Source organism: Hippichthys cyanospilos, chromosome 4, assembly GCF_059441005.1.
Source record: "Hippichthys cyanospilos isolate Australia breed blue-spotted pipefish chromosome 4, RoL_Hcya_1.0, whole genome shotgun sequence".
Taxonomy (NCBI): Eukaryota; Metazoa; Chordata; class Actinopteri; order Syngnathiformes; family Syngnathidae; genus Hippichthys; species Hippichthys cyanospilos.
The window spans coordinates 26559468-26586595 of NC_142372.1; the positions used below are offsets into that span (position 1 = coordinate 26559468).

Sequence of the window (27128 nt, forward strand, 5' to 3'; positions counted from 1 at the left end):
ATTTTTTGGGACTCCATACTTTTCTGTCTGGACCCTTAGTTTCTTAGATTGTTGCGAGTCTTGGGGACCCAACACTTTCCTGAGGTAAAATGAGCACTGTGCATCATTTTGGACTGAAAAACATGTTGCAATAAATTGAGCTATATGCTACCCCGGCCGACCCGCCCCCATGGATTCTGTGGCAAGAGAAGAAGCCCGAGGCAGCGTCCCTGGACAACTGGTTCCGATTAGATATAGTCGGACTCTCCTTCGAACACAGTCAGGGCTCTGGTACCGGTCCTATTCAGAGGGTAGGGGATTTTCCAGTCTGGACTTGCAGAACAGGTGCAGGCTTCCTCATTATCCCGGCTGGACGGGAGTGTAGCACTTAAGTAAAGTTGGCAAGATATTGGCAGATTCGGACTTTCGCGATCAATACCTTTCAGCCAAAACGTTGTCTAAACACCAAAGATGCCTTTATGCCGCCATCATAACACGGAATACCAGCTACAATGGCAAAAATATGGATAAATAGCAAAAATATGGATAAATATTAAAAATAAGCCGCCCTTCGAGCGAGACTGATAATGTTGATAGCTTCGCCAGGCGGCAACAGAGCGAATGTGCAGGGACCGTCAACAAAGTGCAAAGCGCTGAAAAGAAACTCCAAAATAACTACACATCTGTCAAAGCCCAATCATGCAAAAGCTTCTGGTTTATGATGATTAATGATTGACATTGCATGTTTTTTATGTATTTTTAAAGATTGTTTATCAATAATTTATTAAGATTGTTTATCAATAGTTTATCAATAGCTCATATGCTAGTTGGGTATGTTATGGTCTCTGCTCTTGGTGTCCCCCCTGCAGGCTTTTTTGGGCATTGCAGAAAAGCTATCAGTAATCCTGAGACTACTTAAACGCAGCCGGCACAATCAGACGCCGTCGGATTATTGCATCACATTCCTCGTTGTTCCCTAGTTCCTCGTCCCACCTGAGTACCTTTTCGGCTAAGTCTGCACTATACGTTTTTGATACTTTGGTTTTCTTCTCCAAGTCACGCCACGCGTACATTTTTAATTGTTGCGTTTATGCCTCCCGACGGCGTTTTACAGCTGATCCGCCCTCCCTGTGAGTAGCTGGTTCTAGTTGCCCCATTCCATTGATATCTTTTATGAACGTTCTCAGTTGTTACTTTGTAGCTGTGCAAATTCTACCGTGCTTTTCATTTGGTACTTTCTGGCTCACCTTTGTTTTTCTCCTCGCGTGTTACGTGCTCTATTTGTTATTAAACAATTTCAATTCTAACTTTTAGTCCAGTCTGATTTGGGGTCCACTTTACTCGTGAGAATCCTCACCACGTAACAGGGTAAGAGACTCCAAAATGGCAACAAAAATAAATCACAAGCTCCATATCATGCTACAACCTCTGTTTTTCTAATAAATAGTTTTCCTAATTTTAATGATTTAATTAATAGTTATTGAACAATATTTACTTATACGTTGATCAATAGTTTAAATGCTGATTGGCTTGGTTACCCCCCAAAAATCGCTACAAGCATCATCATCCCCCATTCATGCTACAAAAAGTGCCCTCCCTCCTCAGAGAAATCTCTAAAAGAAGACTAGGACAAGCCTAGCTGCTAAGCAGCAAAAAGAGTAACTCAGACCAGCCAAGATTGACTTTTCTATACCATGGTAGAGGGGAAAAAGCTTGGGCGAACAAACTCGTGCGTTCCCCGGCACTAATTCAACTGCCCAAGCGCCCCTGCCTGGTTTTTATTCATTCAGCAAAGCATCGCACATTACAAGACATTAAAAAAAAGAGCCAGTCGGTCGCCACCAACAGCTGGGCCAAGGTCCCAGCTCACACTTTCCTGCGTCAACAACTTTATCTAAGAACTGGGGCGAGATGAACTAGGACTGCACACATGGATAGCAATGCACACTCTTCTAGACAAGAAATAAGCACATAACGATAACAACCTAATACTGTACATGATTTCCTTCACCCCCCCCCCCCCCCGCCCCCGAAAAAAAATCACTTTGCCTAATAATGATTATTATATGTTCATTGATCCATAATTACAAATATATTGATCAATAACTCTGTGGTTGATTGAGTTAGAGACCTCAATATAACCACACACATCAGTCCATCAATCATAAAAAAAATCCCCCAAAATTAGCCAAAGGGATTTATTAGAAAACCAGAGGTTGTAGCATAAAGGGAAGGATGTCACTGATCTGTGTGGTGATTTTGGGATCTCTAACTCAACCAACCGCAGAGCTATTGATCAATATATTGGTAAATATTGATCAATAAGCATAAAAAAATCCTTACAATTTGGCAAAAGGATTTATTAGACAACTAGAGATTGTAGCATGAAGGGAGGGATGTGACAGACAGATATGTGTGGAGATTTTGGGATCTCTAACTCAACCAACCGCAGAGCTATTGATCAATATATTGGTAAATATTGATCAATAAGCACAAAAAAATCCTTAAAATAAGGCAGAGGGATTTATTAGAAAACCAGAGATTGTCGCATGAAGGGAGGGATGTCTACGATGTGTGTGGTGATTTTAAGTTCTCTAAACTAACCAACAGCAGAGCTATTGATCAATATATTTTTAAATTATTGCTCAATATGCATAAAAAATCCTTAAAATTAGGCAAAGGAATTTATCAGAAAACCAGAGGTTGTAGCATGAAAGAGGAGTTCACCGATGTACGTGGGGATTTTGGAGTCCCTAATTCAACCAACAGCAGAGCTATTGATCAATATATTGGTAAATCATGGTCAATATGCATTTAAAAAAATTCTTAAAATTAGGTAAAGGAATTTATTAGAAAACCAGCAGTTGCAGCATAATTGAGGGTACTTCATTGAAGGTTGTAGTGATTTAGGAGTGTTTATCCCAACTCAACAAGGGGAGCCAGTGATTCATTTTGAGGGTATAAATGATTAACAAGCATTTAAAATAAATCCACAAAATTTAACAAAATAATTTATTTAAAAAATGACTGTTGTAGTGTGATCATGAAAACGTCATTGATGTGCCCAGTGATTTTGGACTCCTTAAATAACATTGGAGCTATAGACGAATATTTAGTTTATTAATGATAATTAAAAAAAGTAAAATTCTCATATCAAAGTGCAGTCACACCCCCTTACAGACTACATACTGTAAACTAACAACTTACAACCAATGTTCCCTCTAATTTTGAATGTGCCTGAGCATTCACACAAATTCCCTGAGCAGGCATTGGACCAAGGTGAGCAACTTCAGGCATGCACACAGTGAGTCGCCGTGTGCATATCTGATGTCGCCCCTAAAGTAACCTATATCACATGACTCACATTCTGTCATTAATGAGCAAGGAAGGAGGGGGGGCTCCGAGCATATCCAGGGGCCTCGCTGCAGCCCTTGAATGATGATGCACGGCGGCTTGGAACTCTAAGAAATGAAGGGTAAAGCACGACCTGATGATGTCCAACAACTTTTAAACATATGTTAAGACCAATACTGTCCTTCTGGGCACATAGCCTGTCATTTATGAGGGCGTAGCCGAGGTGAAAAGCGTCATCCAAGACAGATACGGAAGGACGATGCATCTATGGCTGCCATGTTTGTAGGAGCCAAGTCACAGCATTTGGAATTATTATTGTTTTTGATCCCAAAATTCCAAAGTTAATTTACATTTTAGTTTTTGTAATTTGTTGAATTGTTGTTTTGGCTCACTGCCCACTGGACATTTATGTTACTGCCCCATTAAGTCTGGGAGAGAGGTCCATGATACTGGCCCTTTAAGAGCCTCGGGGTTTGCAACACAGGGGCAATTGCGACTGATTGCAGATTAGAGCGCATGGTTACTTCACCGTAATGTTTGCCTTTTACTTGAAGTACCTTTGTTTGAAGAACTTTAGAACTGCTGTGGAAATAAATTTATTGTTTTATTGATTCGAAGAGAGCCCTGTGGTTATAATGTTGTTATACTTATTTTTTTATTTGAACCTGGGCAAGCATACGAGTAAGCCAGGCGGCCATAAGAATGCACAATGTTGCCTAACAAATCACAACTATTTCTTTTCGTTTTCAACAAGTTTGTTATTTTTTTTTAATATCTTGAGCAATAAATGTTTTATACATGACAGTGTGATGTATATTGCACTTGTCACCATGGCAATAAACGAGCCACAAGTTGTGAAAAAGAAAAAAAAATCTCACTCACTTTCACCGCTTGTTTTTCTATTTGCATATGCTCCGACAGCCATTCCATCTTATAGGAAGCACATTTCTTTTTTACTTTGGCGCGTTGAGCGGATGTGTCGCTGCTCGTTCGTTTCGCGAGGAAAAGGGGTTAGCATTTGACGTCTCTTAACTCCGCACTGTTGCTAGCTAGCTAACCAGCACAATGCATATGGCGTTATATTTGTGCCACAATTACGTGCGCGGAAAAAAAAAAATTGAGCGTTGAAAATTAACTGAGCGAGCGAAAACAGATTTTGAGCGCAGAAAAAAAAGTTTCTCAAAATTCCTTTTTGCCCGCTCGCAATAGCATTCTCGCGCTCAACATCGCGTTTGCTCAACATTGAGCTCTCGCTTGTTCGAGTCGTCCTCCGCGCTCGCTCAGTTCTGCTCACGCGTTACGTTTGCGCCAGAAAACCAGCCAATCAGAGCTTGTAAAAGCACATTGACAGCTTGGTATCCAATGAGATTGCTTGTTGTGTTCACCCGGAACGAGCAAACGAGAGTGCGTCACATCGATGTGGGCGGGAGGAGGTGGCTTTATATTATTAAAGTACAAAACCTAACAAGGTATTTCTGTCAAATGATACAATACAGTAATAATAATAATATTAAATATTATAATAATATTAAAAGTAATTCTCCAGCCCAAGTCCGTGTTGACGCACTCTTGTTTGCCCTTTTCAGGTGAACACAGGGCAAACGAGAGGGCGTCAACGGATAGCATACAAGCAATCTCATTGGATACCAAACTGTCAATCAAAGTGCTTTTACAAGCTCTGATTGGCTGGTTTTGTGGCACAAACGTAACGCGTGAGCAGAACTGAGCGAGCGCAGAGGACGACTCGAGCGAGCGAGAGCTCGATTTTGAGCAAACGCGATATTGAGCGAGGGAGGGAGGAGTATCACGAGCAAGAACGAGATGTTGAGCGAGAGAGGGCTATCCCGAGCGAGCAAAAAGGAATGTTGAGCGAGCAATTTATTTTTCTGTGCTCAAACTCCATCGGCGCGCGCTCAAACTCTTATCATTACACGCTCAATAGTTTTTTTCTTGCGCTGAAAATCTGTTTTTGCTCGCTCAGTAATTGTGGCACAAACATAACGCCATAGGTGCATATATGCAGCGAAAAATTCTGTCCTTACGTTTGATTGGATGAATAGAATAAGTGAAACATTCGTAGGCTGGAAACTTGTCACTCGCTGTCACAATGCAAAATGGTACATAAAACAATATTATTGGTCTAATTAACCAGATCATATGAGGTTTAATATTAAATATTATTTAATATTGTACGTTTGTATTGCATTGTATTTTATACGCACCATAGACATTCTCATGCGCTGAGATCGTGCGAGCAGTGCGCAAATGCACACGCTCGCAGTTTAGAGGGAAACAACGTTGGTAAACAGTAGGTACATCACAACATATATCATGTTTCAAGATCAAAAAGATAACTAGAGCTGCAAGCAGCTATAACGGGCCCTCGCAGACATGAGCACATTGAAGGATGAACAGTTCGGAGGTATGGACAAATTTGGGTATGAATGTATTCGTGCATATGCAGGCGAACTGTAGAGGTCAATGTTCTAGAAAAGGTAACATTTTTATTCGCATTTGTCCAATGGGCTCAACTAAGTAATTGGAATCGCAAACTTGGTAATATATTTTCTGCCACGAGGTAATTCTAGCACTACGATCGAATATATGTTTGTTGATGTCTGAGGGAATTGACTTTCAATCAACGTGTGAGGTCGTGAAGATGAGATCATCTGGGACAAACTACATCAGCATTTACTGTTACGATAAATGGTTGAGCACTGCTGAATAGGCCACGGCCAAGATCAAAACATCGTAATATTTGATGGAAGAAATTAAGCATTTCTGAAGGCCTGTCTGAAAAAACTTCAGTGATATTACTTTGACAGGCTCAACAAGGTACCGATACATGAAAATGTAATTTTTTGCTGCCACCAGATGGCGCTCGCACTACGATGAAAAAAAGTGTGTTTGGCATTGTACTCCCAAAATGAAATTTAGAGAAGATCATCTTGGTTCACTTACATTAAGTTTTATCGCTCTTTTGTCTGGCATCAGGTGTCGCTATTGCTACCGTTAAATTGCTCAAACAGGATTAGCACAGTGCAAAAACTGAAATATTAAGGTTTTTAACACTGGTGGCATAGGAAATATGATTCAAGTGTTTTGAAGCCCTGCCCCCATCATATAGGTTAGCCGAGCTTGATGAAATTTTGCCCAATGGTGCCACTCTGTCAGGTAATGGAGCACCTCAAATGTGAAGTTGATCGGGTCAAGGGTTTTGGTTCCGAAAAATGTACAAAATCGGGCCAAATGCTACATTCAACAATTGATAACTCTGGTTCTGTACATCCTAACACATGGCGCTCTACGATGTTTTTGTAGGTCTTGAGGTCTTACATATACAGTACATAAAATAATTCGTAGCTCGAGGTCAAACGGGTCACAACTGACTCGCTTTATGATCACCTGGGCTCAATTACAGTAAGTTCAGATGATTTGAGCAAACTCAGAATTTGGGGTTGCATACAGACCACCCACTTTATCACAAAGTCATAAAATTTGGATACATTTAATCTCTAAGTCTCGATGCTATTCGGACAAATCTTCAGTACATTTACTCTAACGGGCTTAGCACAAGACGTGAAAGTTTAAAAATTGACATTTTTGTCTGTGACTAGGTGGCGCTATCATTAAGTTGATAATCAACCATGCAGGTATTTTAAAGCGATGATGAGTAAATTATCTGTAAAGTTTCAGATTTTATAAAGCTTGCACATTGGAGCGCGGACTTTTCTGTAGGTCTCTAGGTCCTACATACGCCTAAAAATTTTTGTAGCTCTTCTCACAATTTCACACATTAGATGAAAATCTATTCCTGAAGACATCGACAAACATATTCCAGTTTAAAGCTAGCACCACCTAGTGGCTGCAAAAAATGTCATTAGTCGAATGATTACAGTCAATCTTGTTTGGTTTGACCAACAGTTATACGACTTTTTCTTAGGCCTATGTTGGATTGTAAGACCTACAAAAAAGTCAATAGAAGGGATGGGCTAGGATGTACAGAAAAATTGTTATGAATTTTTATAATGTACTATTTTGCCCTGTACTTTGACATTAGCTGGTCTCAAACTAGTGCATTTTTCTCTTAAACGGTTCACCCCATGACCTTCAACTTTGGCATGGATCATTATCCGACTAACGGGCATACACAGTCCAAATATCATGAATATCTCATGACATAAAAGATTGGGATGGAGCTTCAAATTATGTTTGACCTAGAGCTACGAAATTGTTTATCTATATGTAAGACCTATATGTCAAGACCTACAAAAACATCATAGAGCGCCATATGTAAGGATGTACAGAACCAGAGTTATCAATTGTTGAATGTAGCATTTGGCCCGATTTTCTACATTTTTCGGTACCAAAACTCTTGACTCGATCAACTTCACATTTGAGGTGCTCCATTACCTGACAGAGTGGCACCATTGGGCAAAATTTCATCAAGATCGGCTAACCTATATGATGGGGACGGGGCTTCAAAATACTTGAATCATATTTCCTATGCCATCAGTGTAAAAAACCTTAATATTTCAGTTTTTGCACTGTGCTAAACCTGTTTGAGCAATTTAACGGTACCAAGAGCGAGACCTGGTGCCAGACAAAAGAGATACTTTTTACACTTTCATGTTCTCTGCTATGCTGCTCTCAGCAAATTCACTGAAAATTAGTCAGGAGAATGTTTAGACAAAGCGAACATTATGAATCTCAAATTTCTTGACTTCAAATTTGGCCAAGTTTGCGATTCCAATTACTTAGTAGAGCCCGTTGGACAAATGCGAATACAAATGTTACCTTTTTTAGAACATTGACTTCTACAGTTTGCCTGCATATGGCCGAATACATTCATACCCAAATTTGTTCATACCTCGGAACTGTTCATCCTTCAACGTGCTCATATCTGCGAGGGCCCGTTATAGCTGCTTGCAGCTCTAGTTATTATTATTATTATTATTATTTACTGTGCAGCGCTTTTCCATTTTTGAGGGCCTAAACATGCACGAAAAGTCACCAAATTTTGCACAGTTGTCGGGCTTCGTGAAAAATTTGATATTTTAGTGTTTCCTAAAACAAAGCAAAAAAAATTGCTCTGCAGTGCCACCTAAGATTGAAAAAGGGCACCTGGTCCCGGCCCGTTTGACCTAGAGCTACGAAAATCTTTAGGCATATGTAGGACCTAGAGACCTACAAAAAAGTCAGCGCGAGCCATGTGCTCAGATGTACAGAAAAAGAGTTATGATTTTTTGAATGTTCATTTTTGGCCCATTTTTGCACGTTTGCAGGTCACAAACTGCTCCTTGTTTCTCCTAAACGCTTTACCCAATTGCCTTCAAATTTGCTGTGGTCCATATTCAGACATAGAGGCACAACTGAACAAAATTTGGTGCAGATCCGCCAATATAAATGATAGGGGCATGTCTTCAAATTATGTGTTCAATTTTTCCTTCGCCAAGAGGGACAAAAACCTTAACTCTGGCATACAAGGATTAAAAAAATCTAAAAATTCATAGAAACATGGAGAGTTTTTGCCTTTAACATCTTTGAAATTTTTTTTTGAAATAGCTACTAGTGCCGCTTAGTGGTTGATTAAACTGTCATTTTTTACACTTTCATGTATTGTGCTCAGTCTGAAAATTGGTCAGAACACCTATAAGACATGGAATATTAAGGTTTTAAAATTTTACGACTAATTTTTATGACTTCAATTGCTTATAAGGCCACCTAGTGGCAAACAAAAATGTCAGTCTGATGTCTCGTCAAAACGAACAAAGTTACTGTATTTGGACCCAGATGGTCTTATCTTTTCTAAACTTCATATATTTGATGGGGTTCCAATGCGGAATACACCTAGCAACATATGTTTTGTCGTAGTGCGAGCGCCACCTAGTGGCAGCAAAGAATATAGCATTTGCTAAACGTTTTTATGTGTTTAGCTGAGCCTTTTAAAGTAATATCGCTGAAATTAAGTGTGACAAGCCTCTAAACAGCCAAGCTTACTTCCACCAAATTTTACTAAGTTTCAATATTGGGCGTGGCCTCTACGTCCATTTTCATTCCGAAGCTTTATCAGACGAGTAAAAGCTGCTCTAATTTGACCCAGGTGACCTGACCTTCTCACATTTCACACATTGGATGAAAATCTATTCTTAAAGACATTGACAAACATATATTCCATATATTCCAGTTTAAAGCTGGCTGCAAAAATTGTCATTAGTCGAACGATTACAGTCAATCCATTTTGGTTTGACCTACAGCTATGAAACTTTTTAGGCAAATGAAGAACTGTAAGACCTACAAAAAAGCAAGTAGGAGTTATGTGCTAGGATGTACAGGAAAATAGTTAGGAATTTTTTTAATGTGCAATTTTGCCCCGTTCTTAGACATTAGCTGGTCTCAAACTAGTGCCTTTTTCTCAAACGGTTCACCCCATTACCTTCAACTTTTGCATGGATCATTATTTAGACTTAGAGCCACACATAGCCCAAATATTGTGAAGATCTCATGACAAATAAGATGGGGGTGGAGCTTCGAATTATATTTAATATTTCCTTCGCCAAGAGTGACAATAACCTTAATAACTCAGCTGTAACAGCTTTAAACCATCTGAAACTTTGCAGGGACTTTAAGAGTCATGCCCTAATACATTTGATAAACTTTCAAATCATTCACAGCGCCACATAGTGGCGAACAAAAATCTACTGTGCAATGCCTGTTTGACTAAATGAACTCACAAATGGTCAGAAAAGCTTTGAGACATTGGAACATGAAGGTTCTCAACTTTCATGACTTTTCAATAGAAGGCGTGGCCTGTATGCCAACTCTAAGTCCGATGTCTCTCCAAAACGGTAAAAGTTGCTATAATTTGACCTAGATGATCTGATATTTTCATGGGATGGGAGTCCAATATGAAACAGACCTACAAGCCTACTTTTTAATCGTAGTGTGAGCGCCACCTTGTGGCAGCAAAAATATATAGTAATTCCTTAACGTTCTTATGTACTCAGCTGAACCCCTTGAAAGATATCACTGAAATGTTGTCAGAAAAGCCATTGGCCACGCATATTGCCCTCCAACAAATAGAATGATGTTTTATGATGGCCGTGGCCTATTCAGCAGCGCAAAGTCACACAACTGTAACAACAAAAGCTGCAGTAACTCAACCCACATTATGCCACCTTCTCTAAATTTTACATATTCTATTAGAGTCTAGCACTGAAGTCATCTACAACTAATTGTTCATCCTTCATACTCCTACTGGTTCATACCCCGACCTGTTCATACCCCAATGTGCACAGGTCTGCGAGGGCCCTTAATAGCTGCTTGCAGCTCTAGTTGACAATATTGATTGTTTTGTGAAGTCAGCTCAGGAAGCAAGAATGCACAATTAAGTCAGTCAGAGAGGTGCAAGTGATGATAAGATGTTGTTTTTATTGGGATTCCATGGCAATTGAATTTAGTTGCTGGCCAGGATCTGGTCCACCCAGGCGCGCAGCTCAGTCACACGGGCATAGACGGCAGGTGTGTATGGGGAGCAGCGGCTGCTTCCCCATGACACAATGCCCACCAGGGTCCAAGTGTTGCCCTTCTCACACACCAGAGGGCCGCCAGAGTCGCCCTGGGGTGCACAAAGGGGAACATGTGTAGAAGGAATGGGGCGGAGCCATCTCTAATGCTACACAAACAAGTCCAAATTTGGAATTTTGCTCTTTTCCATGTAGTATTGCATGGTGTCACTGTGCTGAGCTTGGCTGGTTAGCAGAGGTGGCGCTATGCACAGGCCAAGGGGGCGCTGTAGCCCAGTCATAAATTTATGGAGACCCTCTATTTAACCCTTATTTTGTCATGTTCCATCATGGGTGTACCAGATGTGGGGGAGTTGTGGACCCAAGCTCAAGGAACCAGGAAAGTCGATGTGTTCAAGATGGTCATTTAATTCGGTCACAGGTGTCAAACTCCTATCCTCAAGGACCGGTATCCTGCATGTTTTTGAAGCCTCTCTCTCTCTCTCTCTCTCTCTCAAACACACCTGATTCAAACAATTTGAATCATTTTCAAGCTCCTGTAGATCTCATAAGCCATTCATTTGAATCATGTATGTTTGGGAGAGAAAACCGGAAAACTTGCAGGATGATGGCCCTCCAGGACTGGAGTTCCACACCTATAAATTAGATGAAGAAAGGAAGTAAAAAAAAAAAAATGCATACAGCATAACAAAATAAAACACAGAAAAAAACTGAAAACAGAGAACTTGGGAAAAATGGACGGAATTTATGGAGACTACAACGATGACAACAACTGGCTAGAAACACATTAAGAAACGAAAGGGGAGAAGAAACTAAATATGCAATGAGACGAACACCTAGACAAGACACGGAGTGTTGTAAGGGAGCCGATAGGCCGACACAAGGGAACAGGTTGACAAGGACAGCTGGACCCAATCAAATTAACAAGACATTGACACAAGGGGACCAGAAAACATGAACCAAACTGGATCTGAAACAAAAACCAAACCCAAGTCAAAGCACAGAACATGACACCTGTAAGGCCCATAGGTATCAAAGTTCAGTCCTTGAGGGCCGGTATCATGCATGCATGATATTTCTCTCTGCAACACACCAGATTTAAGTGATTGGCTCATCAGAGAGTCCAATAGGAGCATTATGTGATTTGAGACTATTGTCTCAGCACACCTATGTGTTGGCCCCAAGAGAGAAAAAAAATCCAGAAGGACCCTGGAATGTTTAGACATTCAGAATTTGATTGCCGTTACATGTTAGCCTGAAGCTAGCAAATTGTAGACTAAATTCTTTGGACACATCTCGTTGGAGGAAGGAGAGGAGCCTCACCATGCAGGAGGTGGCGCCGTCACCTCCGGCACAGATCATCACGTCGGATATGTTGCTGCCCCAGTGACGCTTGCATTGCTCGTTGGACAGAAGCGGAAGCGCCGCCTGCTGGAGCTTGTTGGGAGTGCTGGGAGCTGCAAACACAGTGCACAACTTCGGACGCGAGCCTGGTGTAGCCTAAGTCTGAACAATATTTTCAAACAAATACCCTCTAATGTACTTGTGGGCTTAATACTGGCCAAAAACCTTTGTATTCTGTAATGCCATGGAGTCAATACTCTTTGGCATTATGGGAAAATGCAGAAGGAGGATCGTAACAAACGCATAAAAATATCCAATGAACGATATTTTCCAACCGAACACGGACCATTGTATCGGGTCAGTCCCCATCCGGAGGTGACGCAGGTGGTTCCCGGGGCAAAGTCGTCAGCGGCCTGGGCCAGGCAGACAGGCGACACGTTGGCGCCCAAGCGAGCAGGCTCGCTTAGCTTGATCAGGGAGATGTCGTTGTTGATGGTGCGTGGGTTCCAGTCGGGGTGTGTGAACACCTTGGCAGGGCGCAGGACCTGCACTGCCTCACTCGAGCCGTAGCCCTTATCGTGCTCGCCGGCCACCACGCGGTGGTATGTCCTGAGGGAGGGGCAAGCAGGGCATGACTAAAGCGGTTACCGCAACTCGCGAGGTGCGCCTATGCTTACCTGACGTTGCAGTGGGCAGCTGTCACCACCCAGTTCTCATTGATCATGGAGCCACCACAGAAGTGGAAGCCGTTGGATTGCTGCAGAGGAACTGACTGTTACCGACTGGATGGGCATTCAGAACAGCTCCGTACAGAGATCATTGAAAGGGCCCGTAACACTGTGACAAAGGTGCAGGTAGAGGCATGTATATAGAATGCATAAGATGGAGGGCAGGAGGACTGAAAAGAGAAAGGTAAAGAGGAGCAGAAATCCATGAAGGAACAGGACCAGGTTGACAAAGAGTGAACTCCTGTCCTCTTTCTCATAATGCCCAGATAGAAACAGGAACAGGATAACAAGAGGGAACAGGATCCCAAATAGAAAAAGGAACAGGTTGCCAGAGTGCAAGAACAGGTGTACAGGAACAGATAGAAAATAAAACAAAATAAAACAAGATCAGGAACAGAAACAATAGGCCAAACCAATTATCAGGATGACAAAGAGCATTCAGGAACCCAAAGAAGGAGACAAAGAGAAATAGGAAGATGGACAGGGGGAAGATTCCAAGGTGGAACTGGAATAGGGACCCCAGGAGACAGGAACCGTAATTCAAAGAGAAAGGAACCGGAAGCAAAATAACGTGTATGAGAAGGAGGAGCAGAACGACAAGGCCGACTAGAAACAGGAACATCAAAACTAAGCAGAACAAGTCCAGGACAAGGGCGGCACAGGCGCATCTGACCTGCAGGGACACTTGCCAGGGCCATGAGTGTGGGATGGCCTCCTCGCCGTTGACGATGCGAGCATAGCCCGTCACTTTGGGGGCGATGGCAGGCATTCCGCAACCTGAAAGACGCAAGGCAAACGTATGGTGACATTGCAGGACTTGCCCTGTCACTCCATGCATCAGTCTTCCGCTTCCTGACCGTAGGCGGTGCTAACGAGGGCAAAGCAGGAGATGATCCAGAGGACAGCCATGACGACGACAAAGACGAAGATGGATGATGTGGTCCGGTCACTGCAGCACGCTTTTATAAGCCGACTGGACCACCAGCCACCAATGGTGGAGCTGCATGCTCAGAGAGCAGCTGCTTATCAGCAGCTCCGCTCGCACGTTCTGATTGGACGGCGCCTTCACCCGCTCAAGCACAACTTCATCTGTCACATTTCCTACTTACTATTATTATTAGCATTTGTACATTCATCGTTCTGGATGGATGGATAGACAGACGGGCGGACAGATGGACGAGGCGACTGACCGACGGACGGACCGACCAAAGAATGAATGGACGGACCGATTGAAAGATAGATGCTAGATACAAACATTGATAAATAGCAAACTATCTAGCTAGTTATTTAGCTAAACAGATAGATAGATAGATAGATAGATAGATAGATAGATAGATAGATAGATAGATAGATAGATAGATAGATAGATAGATAGATAGATAGATAGATAGATAGATAGATAGATAGATAGATAGATAGATAGATAGATAGATAGATAGATAGATAGATAGATAGAAGATGACTGAGCAAGATCAAGATAAGCTGCTGTGGAGCAAGATAGCTCATTAACTGATTTAAAGTTCATTAGCTAGCTAGAAACTGCAGTGGAAAGCTAGCTTGTTAGCATTATGGGGAGAATGCAATGCTTTTTTACCATTGAGCCTACAAGTACATTGGAAGAAATTTTCCATTGATAAAGTTGAATTCCAGTTTTTTGGCATGATTTTGTAAATGACGGTATCTTAGTGAAGAGAAAATTCAAACACTATATTCCCTTATTTAGTCAAAGAAGCTCATCTCATGGTTTCGTTTCTCTGAAGAGACGCCTCGCTATCAATGGATTTCAATGAATGGAAGCTCTCCAAAGATAATCAGTTTCCCGGGAAAGCTTTTTCTATTCATCACATTTTAGATCAATTCAAATGTCAGATTAAGTATCAGATCAAATTTAATATTTGTGAATGACCACACAAAATGCAGTATAATTGGCATTCAAACTGTCAAAGAGAAATCAAAAGCAAAGGAACAAAAAGTGTGGAAAGACCTTTGAGTAAGGTCACAACTCTAACCTATGTAAAGAAATCATTATTTATTAATATTTAACCTTCATGATTATCAGTGCATTTGCTTTCACTTGCTGATAACCCATGTGAGCATCAACACGTGTTTTTTTTCCACAAACAAATCACTTTGGAAAAAGAGGAGGAGGATGACGACAATGAAGTCACAGGGACATGTTGTCACCTTTTGGAGGAAAATTTGAAAAACAGTGCAATGAACTTTAAATTTGGAAGTTTTATAAAAAATTAATTGTACCAAAGTCCATCATGTTCAATACAATGGTGGGAGAGCATTGAGATTAACAAGCACAAGCGCACACACACACGCCTGCATGCACACACATACACACAGTGAACAGATAGTAACACAACCTGCATGTGTGTGACTCTTACGCAAGTTTGTGTTACTATCTTAGTGGGGCCATCCCATTGACACTATGCTTTTGAAAGCTCCTAAGCCTAAGCATCAGAAATGTTGGCTTAGCACTTACCCTAAGCCCAACCAAAACCCAATTCAAACCTAAACTCCAAAACCAAGTCTTGAGTCTTAAAAAGAACTCTGGACTTCGAAAATGTCTCCATAAGGACGAGGTCCTCACAAAAACAGTAAAAACTCATAATCTGAACGCCATCATGTAGACAAAACAAAAACACACATGCACCAACATAATATAGTGCTTCAGCTACACATACACACACATACGTACACATACAGAAGAGGATTTGTTTATTTTTTAAACCGGGCCGTGCACGCGCTTCTTCTCCTCCAATTGCGAGCGGCACGCTTCCGAGATGGCCAATGCGTCGTGGGGGCAGTCCACTGGCCCCGGCCCAGAGACAGCACCGACTGTGCAAGGGCCGGTCTTGGCAAGCAACGCATCAGTTCTACCAGTGTGTGTCCCTCCCCGCGCCGGCGTCTTGTCCCTCCCTGGGTGGCCCTTCGGGGCTTCGCCTTCCACTTTCTGACCTGGTTCGACCAGCGTCCTGACCCTGCCGGCCATGTCGGTGGGCTGCTACTTGGCCGCGTTCCTATCGGGCCACTATCGCACACGCTTGGCCGCCTGGTGGAGCGCGGCCCTCAGCTGGGCCTCTGCGCTGGCCTACTCCATGCCTGTGGCTCAGAACCATGTACTGACCGGGTACCCAGAGAGCCTACAAGGCCGCCGTGCTCATGTTCCTGCTGGCTCTCTGGGTCATCTGCTGCTCTTATGTTATGGTCAGTTCATCACGTGCCGTCTTTGTGATTGGGGGCTTTCCATCATTAAGACAAATGCGGCTTTTGGACAACCCGTTAGAACCAGAATGTCAAATCTTCTGCCATGCCATTTTTGATAAGTCCACAGGTCTAGTTTCTTGGTAAAATGGTGAATCCACAAAGTCAGAGTGAGTCAAGCAAAAGTTACGCGCCTCGTCCCTTTCATTGTACAGATATTGTAATTTATTTTATTAAAAGGGACAAAGTTTTAGAGTTAGACTGTTTTTCATTAAAAAGGAATAAATTAAATGATTATACATTTTTAAAAAAACGTGCAAATAAATGCGTTCTTAATGACCAACAGAATGTTTTCAATATAATTATAGGTCTAGTTAGTCCTCCGGAAGCTGCCATGTCTGTTATAGTTATGAATCATGGTAAATGCAGCACCTCCTGCTGGCCATCATGAAATACCATCTAAATCTTTCACATTGTCCTTTTAAAAGACAGCGTAGACAGATAGACAACTTTCCATCTGTAGACAAATAGACAACTTTCCATCTGTAGTCCGTATATAAAACCTGAAGACACAACACAGAACGACTCACAGAACTTCTATCACGTACACATCTTATAAAACATACACACACACACACACACAGAGTTCAAAATACAGGTCTAAAAGTGCAAGGCCTATTGTCATATATACATATTCTAGTCTAAAACCATATTCTTAATGTAAAAGTACTAAGAAAATGTTAGTTTAAATAATCGAAAAATATGTTCCTAGTAAACAGGGCCAAAAGTTGTCATTTTTGTCAACATGAAGCATGCATTTACCTATCTAAACAATTTGCTTAATGACTCACTTCCCGTTCCTAGCCCCTGACTCCGTAGCAATCAGACTTTGTGTCAGTCAGCCATAGTTAACGTTGCTGTAAATAGTGACCGAGAAACTTACAAATCAATCAAGCGTAAGCTTGCGAGCAACTCCTAAACCGGGCTTATTAAGCAATGGTGAACCTCAGACTGAGTGGCCGAGAGATCGTTAGCTACTTTGAATTGCACAGAGCTTGGTAGATGGTAGTAGTCTAGCAGAGACTTGATGCTACAGACCTGCTACTACAGACTTTGACTGTAGACAGTTCAATTGTAAACACGAGTAACATTAGTAAAGATCTGGTAAATATTTCATATTTGATAGCTGATAGGAGACACCTGGCGAGTAAACACATGTTAGCGGTGACTCTGTGTAACAGACCTGGAGGTAGATATGTGCTCCTAGTGAAGACTTGCAAGTGGACACTTGGCAGCAGCACACATGAATTTGTACGAACTTGATGGTAGTAAAGATGTGAGAGTGAAGACTTTTTTTGTGCATACTTGCAAGCAAATACTTGGTGCTAAATATTTAGTTGCTGTCACTTGCTCGTTCAAAGCTGCTCACAAACATTTGACTGTAGGTACACGGAAGGTAACGCTTGTTGTCAACACGTGCAATACCGCCAACACCATTCATAAATTGATAATACTAAAAGCTAATGAATCTGACATTGTTAGGTAATGCGAATCTATGCTAATACCACAAGTCTGCTTGACAATATTATGCTTATCATTTCATTGGTTTTGTATTCAATCATTCAAAACTCCATTTTACACTACAACGTATGTCCTCTGGACTATATTGGAGAAGTTAACAAATCTTGCCTGTGCCTTGTTTTGTGGCCCGGTAGCGCAGGCCTCGTAAAAGGCTTGCCACGGCAAAAATAAAACTAGATGTCTTGCTCAAGAACACAATTGCACAACCGCTATGCCGCTACCGCTTAATGGGTGATTTAAAAAAAAAAAATGTCATGATCAGTAAGTATGCGTGGAGTGACGTGAATCGTGGCGTGGGGCTGCTGCGATTGTTGGCCTTTTGTGCTCGGAAAGGGGATTTTCCTGCAATCAGCGTTTATGAAAGTCAACAAAAATGACTAATCGGGATTACTGAAGCCAGCCGACCGGCCGCCCAGTCACTCGGGCAGGCATCACGTGCGCGGGTGGGCGTCCCAGATCGACGCCCACAATGGCAAGAGGCGCGAGGATCATGATACCAAGGGATACGTGAGCACGTCCCCAAGACACAAAGATGGACGGCAGAGGAAGACGAGGAACCAACAGCTCCTTGAAGTGCTCATCCATCAAGCGAAGTGCCTCTTCTGGATCGCAGAGGGTAAGCCAGACATTTTCAAATATACTGTCACCACCTTTACATTTGTGTCTTACGTAAGTAAGATATGGTCATACAGACTTGGCGGTAGACAATGTGAGATGTCCTATGTGACAACTCGTAGTTCTCTGAGGCTGTTTGAGGTTTCCCAGATAGAAGGTGACCATCTTGGAGCAAATTGGAGACAAGATGACATGTTTAGTCCAAAGACACACCTTGAGGTGTTCAAAGACAACTTGAAGTTCTAGTTTAAGAGACTATTGTAGTTCTTGGAGACAAGTTTATGCCCACAGGAAAAAAACTTGTGGTACGTCGAGATCATTCGGTTCCCTCTGCACTTCAGAAACCACTTGAAGTCCTCGCAGCCAGTAAAAAGATTTGAAGTCTCTAAAAACAACCCTGGGACGGCGTGAGTCTCTTGGCGACATCATTCAAACCTCAGAAACAAAATCACAGTTTAATATCTTCAGAGACAATGTGAGGTCCTCCAAGACATTTTACAATCTCTGGAGACAACAAGTTCATTGTATTTTGAGACAAGGTCTTCAAAAATAACTTGACTTGACATCCCAAAAGACAAACTTATAATCCTCAGACACCACTTGGGAGGTAGGCTATATGTCATTTTTCCCTAATCTTAAGGCAGTGCTTCTCAAATAGTGGGGCAAGGTGATGACAGGGAGGGCGTGGATGACCACAGGGAAAAAGCTTTGTTTGTTTGTCATGTGATTTGTAATCGCAATAAAATAAGAATTTTCATCTTTTTTTTTTTTTAGTTTTCAGGCACTTTGATGCACTTGATATATTTTTTTTTCTATTTTAGACTAACCTGTAACCTGTATCAATGTTGCAAAAACAATGAAGTTGTTGAAAGTTGATTTATATTGCTTTTCTCTCTTTTTATCATTATAAAGTATACAGGTTTAGGTATAATAACATTTTTATAGATAATCTTATTTATATTCAGCGAGACAAAAAAGGCGACACAAATCTCTTCCTGGACAGAAGTTAAATGTTGGATTAGATGTTTATGTACATTGCACACAGTAATATGTCTACTACACTTTATTCATAATGTGTATATTATATTCATGGTATGTATATATATATATATATATATATATATATATATATATATATATATATATATATATATATATATATATATATATATATAGGCCCCGTTTCTTAGTGTTTTGTCCGAATGAAAATTAAACTTTGGTCATAACTAGTTTATTATATTCAAAACATCACATCAAAATACTAGAGTCTTTGGCCTTTTTTTTTCCGTTCTACAGCATATGTTCTAGATGGCCTCCATTTAGCTCCATGCATTTCTTGAAGCGCAGCACGAAGTTGTCCATCTCCTCCTTGATGGCTTCCTTGAGATCTGTGATGGTTCTGGGTTTCCCTGCATAGACCCTGTCCTTAAGATAGCCCCAAAGAAAAAAATCTTCATTTCATTCGGGCAAAACACTAAGAAACGGGGCCTAATTAGAGTTGGGGCCCGTTTTTTTGGGGTCACCCTATATATATATATATATATATATATATATATATATACATATATATACATATATATACATATATATATATATATATATATATATATATATATATATATATATATATATATATATATATAAATACACACACACTCACACACAAACATATGTATTTACTCTATATGTGTTAATTTATGTATATATTCAATATAGAGGGTTTTCACTGACGTCACATTGTGGGGAGTAACCCGGATGCGCCGCCATGGAGGGACTCGACGGAGTTCAATGCCATCATGTGTATCTTGGACGGATTAAACAAAATGATCAATGTCGAGACAAAAACAAAAACCTTAGCAAAATCTGTCGCCGAAGCGAAGGCATACATTGAAGGACTCAGAACACAAGAGAAGGCCCGGTATGTGGAAAAATTAGTTTATCGGCGGTGTCGATCCATATCAGTTGGCTAACTCATCCTGGATAAACGGCGATCTGACTATTCTTCTTACAATTACATATGCAGATACAGTCAACTACTTGTTTTTTTCACTGAGCCCATACACAGCCAAAGATCTTAAATCGTACAAAGGTTTTAAGGCTTACAACCAGATGGCGTGTGGATGGGTGAGGGAGACGCAACATTTTCAGAAGAATCAGAACAACATAACTCATTTATCCAACATGTGGTACCTTGATAATAATAATTATGCCAATGTCAGTTTTATTTACATTTATAAATGTTTTTACAAGTTACTATTAAAATGTCATCATTGCATTACAAACTTTGTTATTAGTTGCTTGCAATCCCATATTTTCTTAACTGAAAAAAATGAGCGGAGCAAATTCGAATGTTGTCCGGATTTTCTCCTCCCAGATCCAGGTTGAGCTTTGACAAGCACAGGCGTCTCCTTCCCTCTGATAATTTCCTCTCCTTGATTTTTGATCACTTTTGGAAGCCTGTAATAGTCTAAATGTTTTTCTCGGTCTGCCCGATTTGTGCAACCCGAAACACGGCAATAATTGACCATTTTTCCTAACGATATTGGAAATATACGTAGTGCCCATGCAGTGTTATGGTACCGAGTACCTCCAAGATGGCGGCTTCCGGGTTTATGACGTGGCCGATGGCGCGCCGTGAAAACCCTCTATACCTGTGGTCCCCAACCTTTATATCACCACGGACGGGTCAACGCCTTTGATTTATAAAACCACATCATCCTTCTCGCTTTGTATATACCGTAATATCAACAGTGGCCAGAGGCAGCGCCAAAAAAAACAAAGATCATACACAAATGTATGAACTGTGGAACTAAACTATCTCCAAAACATTATTTTGGGTCCAGCCCACGTAGCCTGGTACCAGTTAATCCACGGACCGGTACCGGTCCGCGGACCAGTGGTTGGGGACCACTGCATACGACATGAATTGTGCATGTACAGTCCATATATGTTTCTATTCGTATAGGTGAACTTTTTTTTTTTTTTTGCTGGGCTGTCATTTACTGTCCATCTCTACCTCAATATTGTGTGCATGTATGCATTTGACATCATAAAAGCATGACTGGAACGCAGCGCAAACATTGAGCTCTCAAACAAATCAGGAGAAGGTCATTCCTCAGTGCAATACATTGAGGACACTTTTGTGTCTTATTGTCCAGCAGCAGGCCACTTATTCCTGACTGTATGCACGGTACGTATGTACACTTGCTGCAGTAAGACTGTGTATTAAACTTCCATGCATGGCAGTTGAAACCTTTCTCCAAAATTTGGAAGATTCAATCATGAGACCATGCGTTACTCCATTTGTGACCCGTGTGGTGAGGGATGAGAATCACATGATCAAACGACAATATTAAAACAAAACAAAAGATGCAAAAGATAGATGCACCGTACATAGATGTAAATGGACACAGTGTATGTGTGTGATTAAAACGAAAACAATGTAAACGAGGCTTAAAATGCATTCACCTTAATCCTCCATTATGCAGAGTGCAGCGTGTACACGTACATGTGTGCGAGAGTGTGTCAACACAATGTAACATTATCACAGTGATTTAAAAGCTGAGCAGGATTATTTTTTTATGATGATTGTGTAAGAGGATTGCAACCAAATGGAAAGCTTCGCCGTCCCGTTCCAGTGAATGCAATGCAGGAAAATTGCTTTGATCTGGAGGCACGCTCTCAAATAAAAACACAATTGTGGCATCTTTACCCATTTGAGTAAACGAAAAATGCAATTAATCTACTTAAAAAAAAAAAAGAAATTCTAATACTGTACGTTGCTTTGATTTTTTAATAAGAAAGACTGCAACTACTGTACTTCTGTGCTTCTTGAAAACAATGAATAGAGACTGACTTCAGCAGTTTGTGCATTGAACTCATTTCATGTACCCATGTTGGCCACTGTGGGGCAGTATTGTGTAATGATGTACCGCCGTTAGCACCTCAAAGAATATAGAAATTATGAAATTCTTCATTGAGGGTTAAGAACATATTTTGTGAGTGTCGTTATACTATTATTCTACGTGTAGTTTCACTATGTGCGTTGAACTACCCGTTGCTACATGACCATAAAACTATGACAACTGATGCTAACACTATTGTCAAAAAATGAAGTTTTTGACGACAGCTCGTGTAACGCCTAAATCGGGTTGTATCTTGAAGCATCACTCAAAATAGCTAATTGTAGAAGCAAAATAAAATACACTGTCACAAATAAGTAAGTGGCCAATAACGCATGGAAGAAAATAGTTTCACCACTAAACAGTTAAAAATATAGAAAATGACAATAGTATGCAAGTGATTGCTATCTCGTTTCAGCTGCAGAGAGCATGGATCGAGAAAACCTTCCAAAGGAGAGAATGTGTGCACATCATTCCAGGAAAAGACGCCAGCAGGTACGCGCAAACACTTTCACGTTTTTTTCACAGCCATAAGTACTGTCCAACATGGATCACGTAGGATATCAGCAGGAATAATATTGGCATCTTGTTGTTTTAGTGTGAAATGTTAGAGTGAACTTGATCAAGTGATGTTATTCAAAGAAAGAACACCAGGTGGTAGAGATGAGATTCATGGATTTTTTTTGAGGGGATCCGGAGCTTGGCGATCCGTTCCTTTCAAAGAGCCGTTAAAAAAATGTCTCTTTTTAAATATTTAGTCCGTTTTAAGAAGCCAGCTTGGGGGCATCTCTGTTTAACCTGGAAATGATCACTCGGAGAAATGAGGAGTTGATTTGTAGTCAAATAATTAAAACTCGGATAACCAATCAACACCTGAGTTTGAATTGTTCAGAAATATTGATTATCAGCCTACCTCACTCCATAGGGTGGCACAACATCCCTCTTTTGCCTAGGCAGTGACGTCATAATTTTGATTTTACCTTTAGTACAAAGAGCATGTATGTGTAAAGCTATGCTGACTTATGTTATTCATACTATATCTACGCCCAAATGAACATTAATAACAAAGCTGGCCGCAATGAATTTCTGTGCAAAACAGCTTTTACGACACTTCCAGACAAGAACATTATTATCACACAAGAACAAAAAAGATATTTTGAATATTAGACAAATAATTAAAATTTGAGAAAAATATAGTCCTGTGGCGAGGCGAAGAAACCACGCGTTGCTGTGCTAGTGGAGATCTTTACTCTTCGCATGCCATCACAAAACTCATACAACAAAGTCCAAAACAGCAAAGACAAAGCCAACAGGTTCAAAGCATCAAAGGATCATAGCGACATGCCTACCGGGTGAGAGACATGGTCCTAGAGTCCGCCACACAGCTCCCCCCCGAACACCCAGAAAGGCATAACGGAATACCCCACAGGGTATTCACCAGTCTGGCACCCTGAGTCACATTCCGGTCCTGGGCGGTGTATGTGACACCAGGGCCCCAGGTGCAACAGGAGTAAGGGTGAGACGCTCAGCGTGAAAACCATGAGGTAGCGTTGGCAAAGGGATGTTCTGAAGTTCCGCAGGAGCCGGAGTGGCAGTGCTGACCCGCATGCTGGCAGGCACAGTGGCTTCCGAGGGACGGCCGGTCGCGGCTGCGTCCCAGTCTGTGCCTGGGCATGAACCTGCTGCGGCACCAACACCAGCTGACCTGCTCCGATGTAGACTCGGACCATACCTGTGGGCATGGTGAATCGGAGGGGCGGCTGAATGATGGTGGCTGGAGGCCTACTGCTGAGGCCGGACGGACATCGGTAGTAGATGAGGCCGCCCGGCTGGAAGATCCCGGTTGACGGCCAGGGACTCCGAAATTGGACTGCACAGCCGTTCTCACCGGCGCCCGTACCAACCTGTTGCTGGCTGGCTCGATCCCTGGTGCGCCAAGGGACTGGGCGACGGGTGAGAGGACCCTTGTCGGGGTGCTGGCTGGCTGACGTGGTACAAGCTTGCAGCATTACCTGACGTATAGTAGGCTGGTGGAGGAATGTCACGATGTGGGACGTCTGCGGTGATTCCTCGCTGAAACATTCTGACGTCCGGGGTCACCCATGTGGCGAGACTACATCTCCAACAGCCTGACTAAACTTTCTAACGTCTGGGATAATAATATGGCAAGATGACCCATCCGGGGTCACCCATTCTAACGTCCGGGGTCACCAATGTGGCGAGGCGAAGAAACCACACGTTGCTGTGCTAGTGGAGATCTTTACTCTTCGCATGCCACCACAAAACTCATACAACAAAGTCCAAAACAGCAAAGACAAAGCCAACAGGTTCAAAGCATCAAAGGATCATAGCGACATGCCTACTGGGTGAGATACATGGTCCTAGTGTCCGCCACAGTCCTTTATTACCGTTGTCACGAGCTATCAGCTCAGCCACTCATTCCCCAACTCATCACACCTGCGCAAGCCTGCTGCCAATCAGCCCTGAACATCAACAGCTGCTAACACACACTCACCCAGTATAAAATCGACCTTTTCCCTTCACAACCCGCCAGATAGTCTCCATGCGTCAAGATGAACTTTCCAGCAATTCTTTCTGCCTGTTTACCCGTGTACCAACCCTGTCTTTTGCTGACTGCCTGATAGCCCGCCAGTTAGATCTGACCTTTTGTGCTTTGACCCTGCCTGAATTCGACCATCCATTAGCCTGCTGAAATAAGCTCCCTGTTAGAGCCCCCGTCCCATCTGCTCCCTCTTACCCGTCTGCCTGTCACGTCCCCGCTTCCCTGACCCAGAGAGCCCATCCACAGCATTCTGCCCTCGTCTGCTTCGTCTACTTCTGCTCCAGCAAGTATCCCTCAGCAAATAAACATTCTGTCTCTACTTTGACCTACCTGTGTGTGCTCTTGGGTCCTCCATCTACTAGCCGTGACAGCGGTGTGCTGCAATGAATGTGCAAAACAGCTTTTAGAGCAAAAATGTCTACAAGTACACAAGTAATGGCTCCGCTTCATCCAATGACATCGGCAAGCAGGGTTTTTGTTCGGCTGGAGCACTCACGTGAAGACTGCATGCACACACAGCTCTCCTCCTGCGCTGGGTGCACCCCTCCCCTGAACTGGTATCTCTAGCGGAGAAGCAAGGCACGTAGACACAGCGGCAAGGAGGAGTTCATTTCTGTGCAATGCATCCATGTGAAACATGCATAGGGGAAAAAGAACCACAGAGAGAATGCCCCCCCCCCCAAACAGCGACTGGGCTCCCATCTTTCATGTGAATGAGCTGTTCAAAAGAATCATTTCGTTCGTCATTGTCACAACTCCATCAGGTGGCAACAATGAGATAAAAAAAATATAACCCTTTCATACCAAGCATTTTGGTTAAGCCAGTGCTTCTCAATTATATTTTGCAAAGCCCCCCCCAGGAAAGAGAAAACATTTCGTGCCCCCCGCTTGCCACGCTGACCATAAATAAGATTATCTAAAAAAAATGTATTAAGTATACCGAAAACGGTATTCTTTTTAACATTGGCACAAGGAAAAAGCAAAAAAAAATTTCAACAACTGTGAACTAAAGGTTTGTCTAAGCAGACAAAAAAACAATGGCATCCGCAAGCACGCAGAGCGGCGAAGGGCCCAAGACTGCATGCGAACTGTTCTCCCCGCAGGTGCGGCTGCGGCCAGCCAGTGGCACAGCACTTGGCGGTCTTGGGCGGCCGGGAGGACGAGGCAGCGGAGGGCGATGGGCCCCTGCTGCGATTGGAGTCTGGGGCCCCGGAGCGCTGGAGCCCGCTCAAGCACACCCGCACGTTCCCTACCGACACCTATGGCATCATTGAGTTCCAGGATGGTGGACACGTCAACAAGGCCACGGTAGGCCACGGCCCACCAAAAGCCCGCCGCCCACACATCGCTCACTCGTGGGCATTTTTACCGCGCGCAGTACATCCGCGTGTCCTTCGACACCAAGCCTGAGTGGCTGCTGCAGCTGATGGTGAAGGAGTGGGCGCTGGAGCTGCCCACCCTGCTCATCTCCGTCCATGGTGGCCTGCAGAACTTTGAGCTGCCCCCCAAGCTGCGGCAGGTCTTCGGACGCGGCCTCATCAAAGCCGCCGTCACCACTGGTGCCTGGATCTTCACCGGCGGCGTCAGCACCGGTAAGGTCACGCTTTTCTTCACATTCCTAACTAATCTTTGGATTTTGCGATTAAAACAATCCATTACAAAACAATATTTCTACATGAAAAGTAAGTTTCACAAAATGAAAATGTACCAGACAGCAATATTTCATTTTCAAAATGCCACAAATTTGAAACTCATTTTCTCCCATGACATACTGTATTTTGCCTCAAATTACAAATGGGTTAGGTCAGCTTAAAGTGACCTAGACAGTTTATTAAACAACAAACAAGAAGGAAGACAAGGGGTTTGGATTCTTTCTTACTCACAAGGAGAATAGACAGAGATGTGCACAGTTCATAGATCTCGTACATCTGAATACACATCCTGTCCATCCCTCTTTTATTCATTTAGGTTGGCCTTAGTTACATTTGCTCCCCTGAATGCTTAGGGGAGACATATGGCAGCAATGTAACAATCAGCTTGTGATTGTTGGGTATGTAGGTGTCAGTCCTTACACTATCAGTCACTGCTACCTTCTTTCTTAGGAACATAACAACCGACCCCTTCTAGCCTCTGGTCAGGCCACGGTGCCTGCTTTCATCTTACAGCTGCAGGAGACATGTCATCTCCTCACACTTTTTTTACAAACAGCTCCAACAGAAAATATCCATGTCTAATAATCTACAAATATACATATTGCAAAAATGCAAATATGGTTTAACTTCTATATGATATTTAGTTTTAAACCACATTAGTCAAACTCCAA

General features: G+C 42.3%; 2 protein-coding genes and 1 long non-coding RNA gene across 4 annotated transcripts in view; 1 reads left to right on the forward strand and 2 right to left on the reverse strand.

The window, feature by feature from the left end:
• Nucleotides 1-10744: 10744 nt before the first annotated feature.
• LOC148425208 (chymotrypsin B-like) lies at nucleotides 10745-13934 on the reverse strand. The gene is made up of 6 exons (XM_088413896.1): nucleotides 13789-13934; nucleotides 13605-13708; nucleotides 12881-12960; nucleotides 12550-12812; nucleotides 12183-12316; nucleotides 10745-10951 (listed from the first exon to the last, which is right to left on the reverse strand). The coding sequence occupies exons 1-6, from the start codon at nucleotides 13838-13840 to the stop codon at nucleotides 10790-10792; spliced, it is 795 nt and encodes a 264-aa protein (XP_088270022.1). The 5' UTR covers nucleotides 13841-13934; the 3' UTR covers nucleotides 10745-10789.
• Nucleotides 13935-16924: 2990 nt separating this feature from the next.
• The window catches only part of LOC148425209 (transient receptor potential cation channel subfamily M member 1-like), a 76802-nt gene continuing 66598 nt past the window's right edge, over nucleotides 16925-27128 (forward strand). Inside the window, exons 1-4 of one of the 2 annotated variants that reach the window (XM_088413892.1) lie at nucleotides 16925-18341; nucleotides 22661-22737; nucleotides 25909-26113; nucleotides 26184-26397. In XM_088413892.1, coding sequence (XP_088270018.1) covers nucleotides 18258-18341; nucleotides 22661-22737; nucleotides 25909-26113; nucleotides 26184-26397 — 580 coding nt within the window. In that variant the 5' untranslated portion in view covers nucleotides 16925-18257. The remainder of the gene's footprint in view (nucleotides 18342-22660; nucleotides 22738-25908; nucleotides 26114-26183; nucleotides 26398-27128) is intronic. The other variant, XM_088413895.1, reaches the window with a different exon arrangement.
• On the reverse strand, nucleotides 23326-24628 carry LOC148425210 (uncharacterized). The gene is made up of 2 exons (XR_015865479.1): nucleotides 24255-24628; nucleotides 23326-24184 (listed from the first exon to the last, which is right to left on the reverse strand). It is a non-coding gene; the product is annotated as an uncharacterized LOC148425210 (long non-coding RNA).

Excerpts from the sequence above, each read along its gene's own strand:
- LOC148425208 (XM_088413896.1), bottom strand. The coding sequence starts at position 13,840 with ATGGCTGTCCTCTGGATCATCTCCTGCTTTGCCCTCGTTAGCACCGCC. Across the intron at positions 12,813-12,880 it reads GCTGCCCACTGCAACGTCAG|GACATACCACCGCGTGGTGG; the intron begins GTAAGCATAGGC and ends CCCCTCCCTCAG. Across the intron at positions 12,317-12,549 it reads GGGACTGACCCGATACAATG|CTCCCAGCACTCCCAACAAG; the intron begins GTCCGTGTTCGG and ends CTGTGTTTGCAG.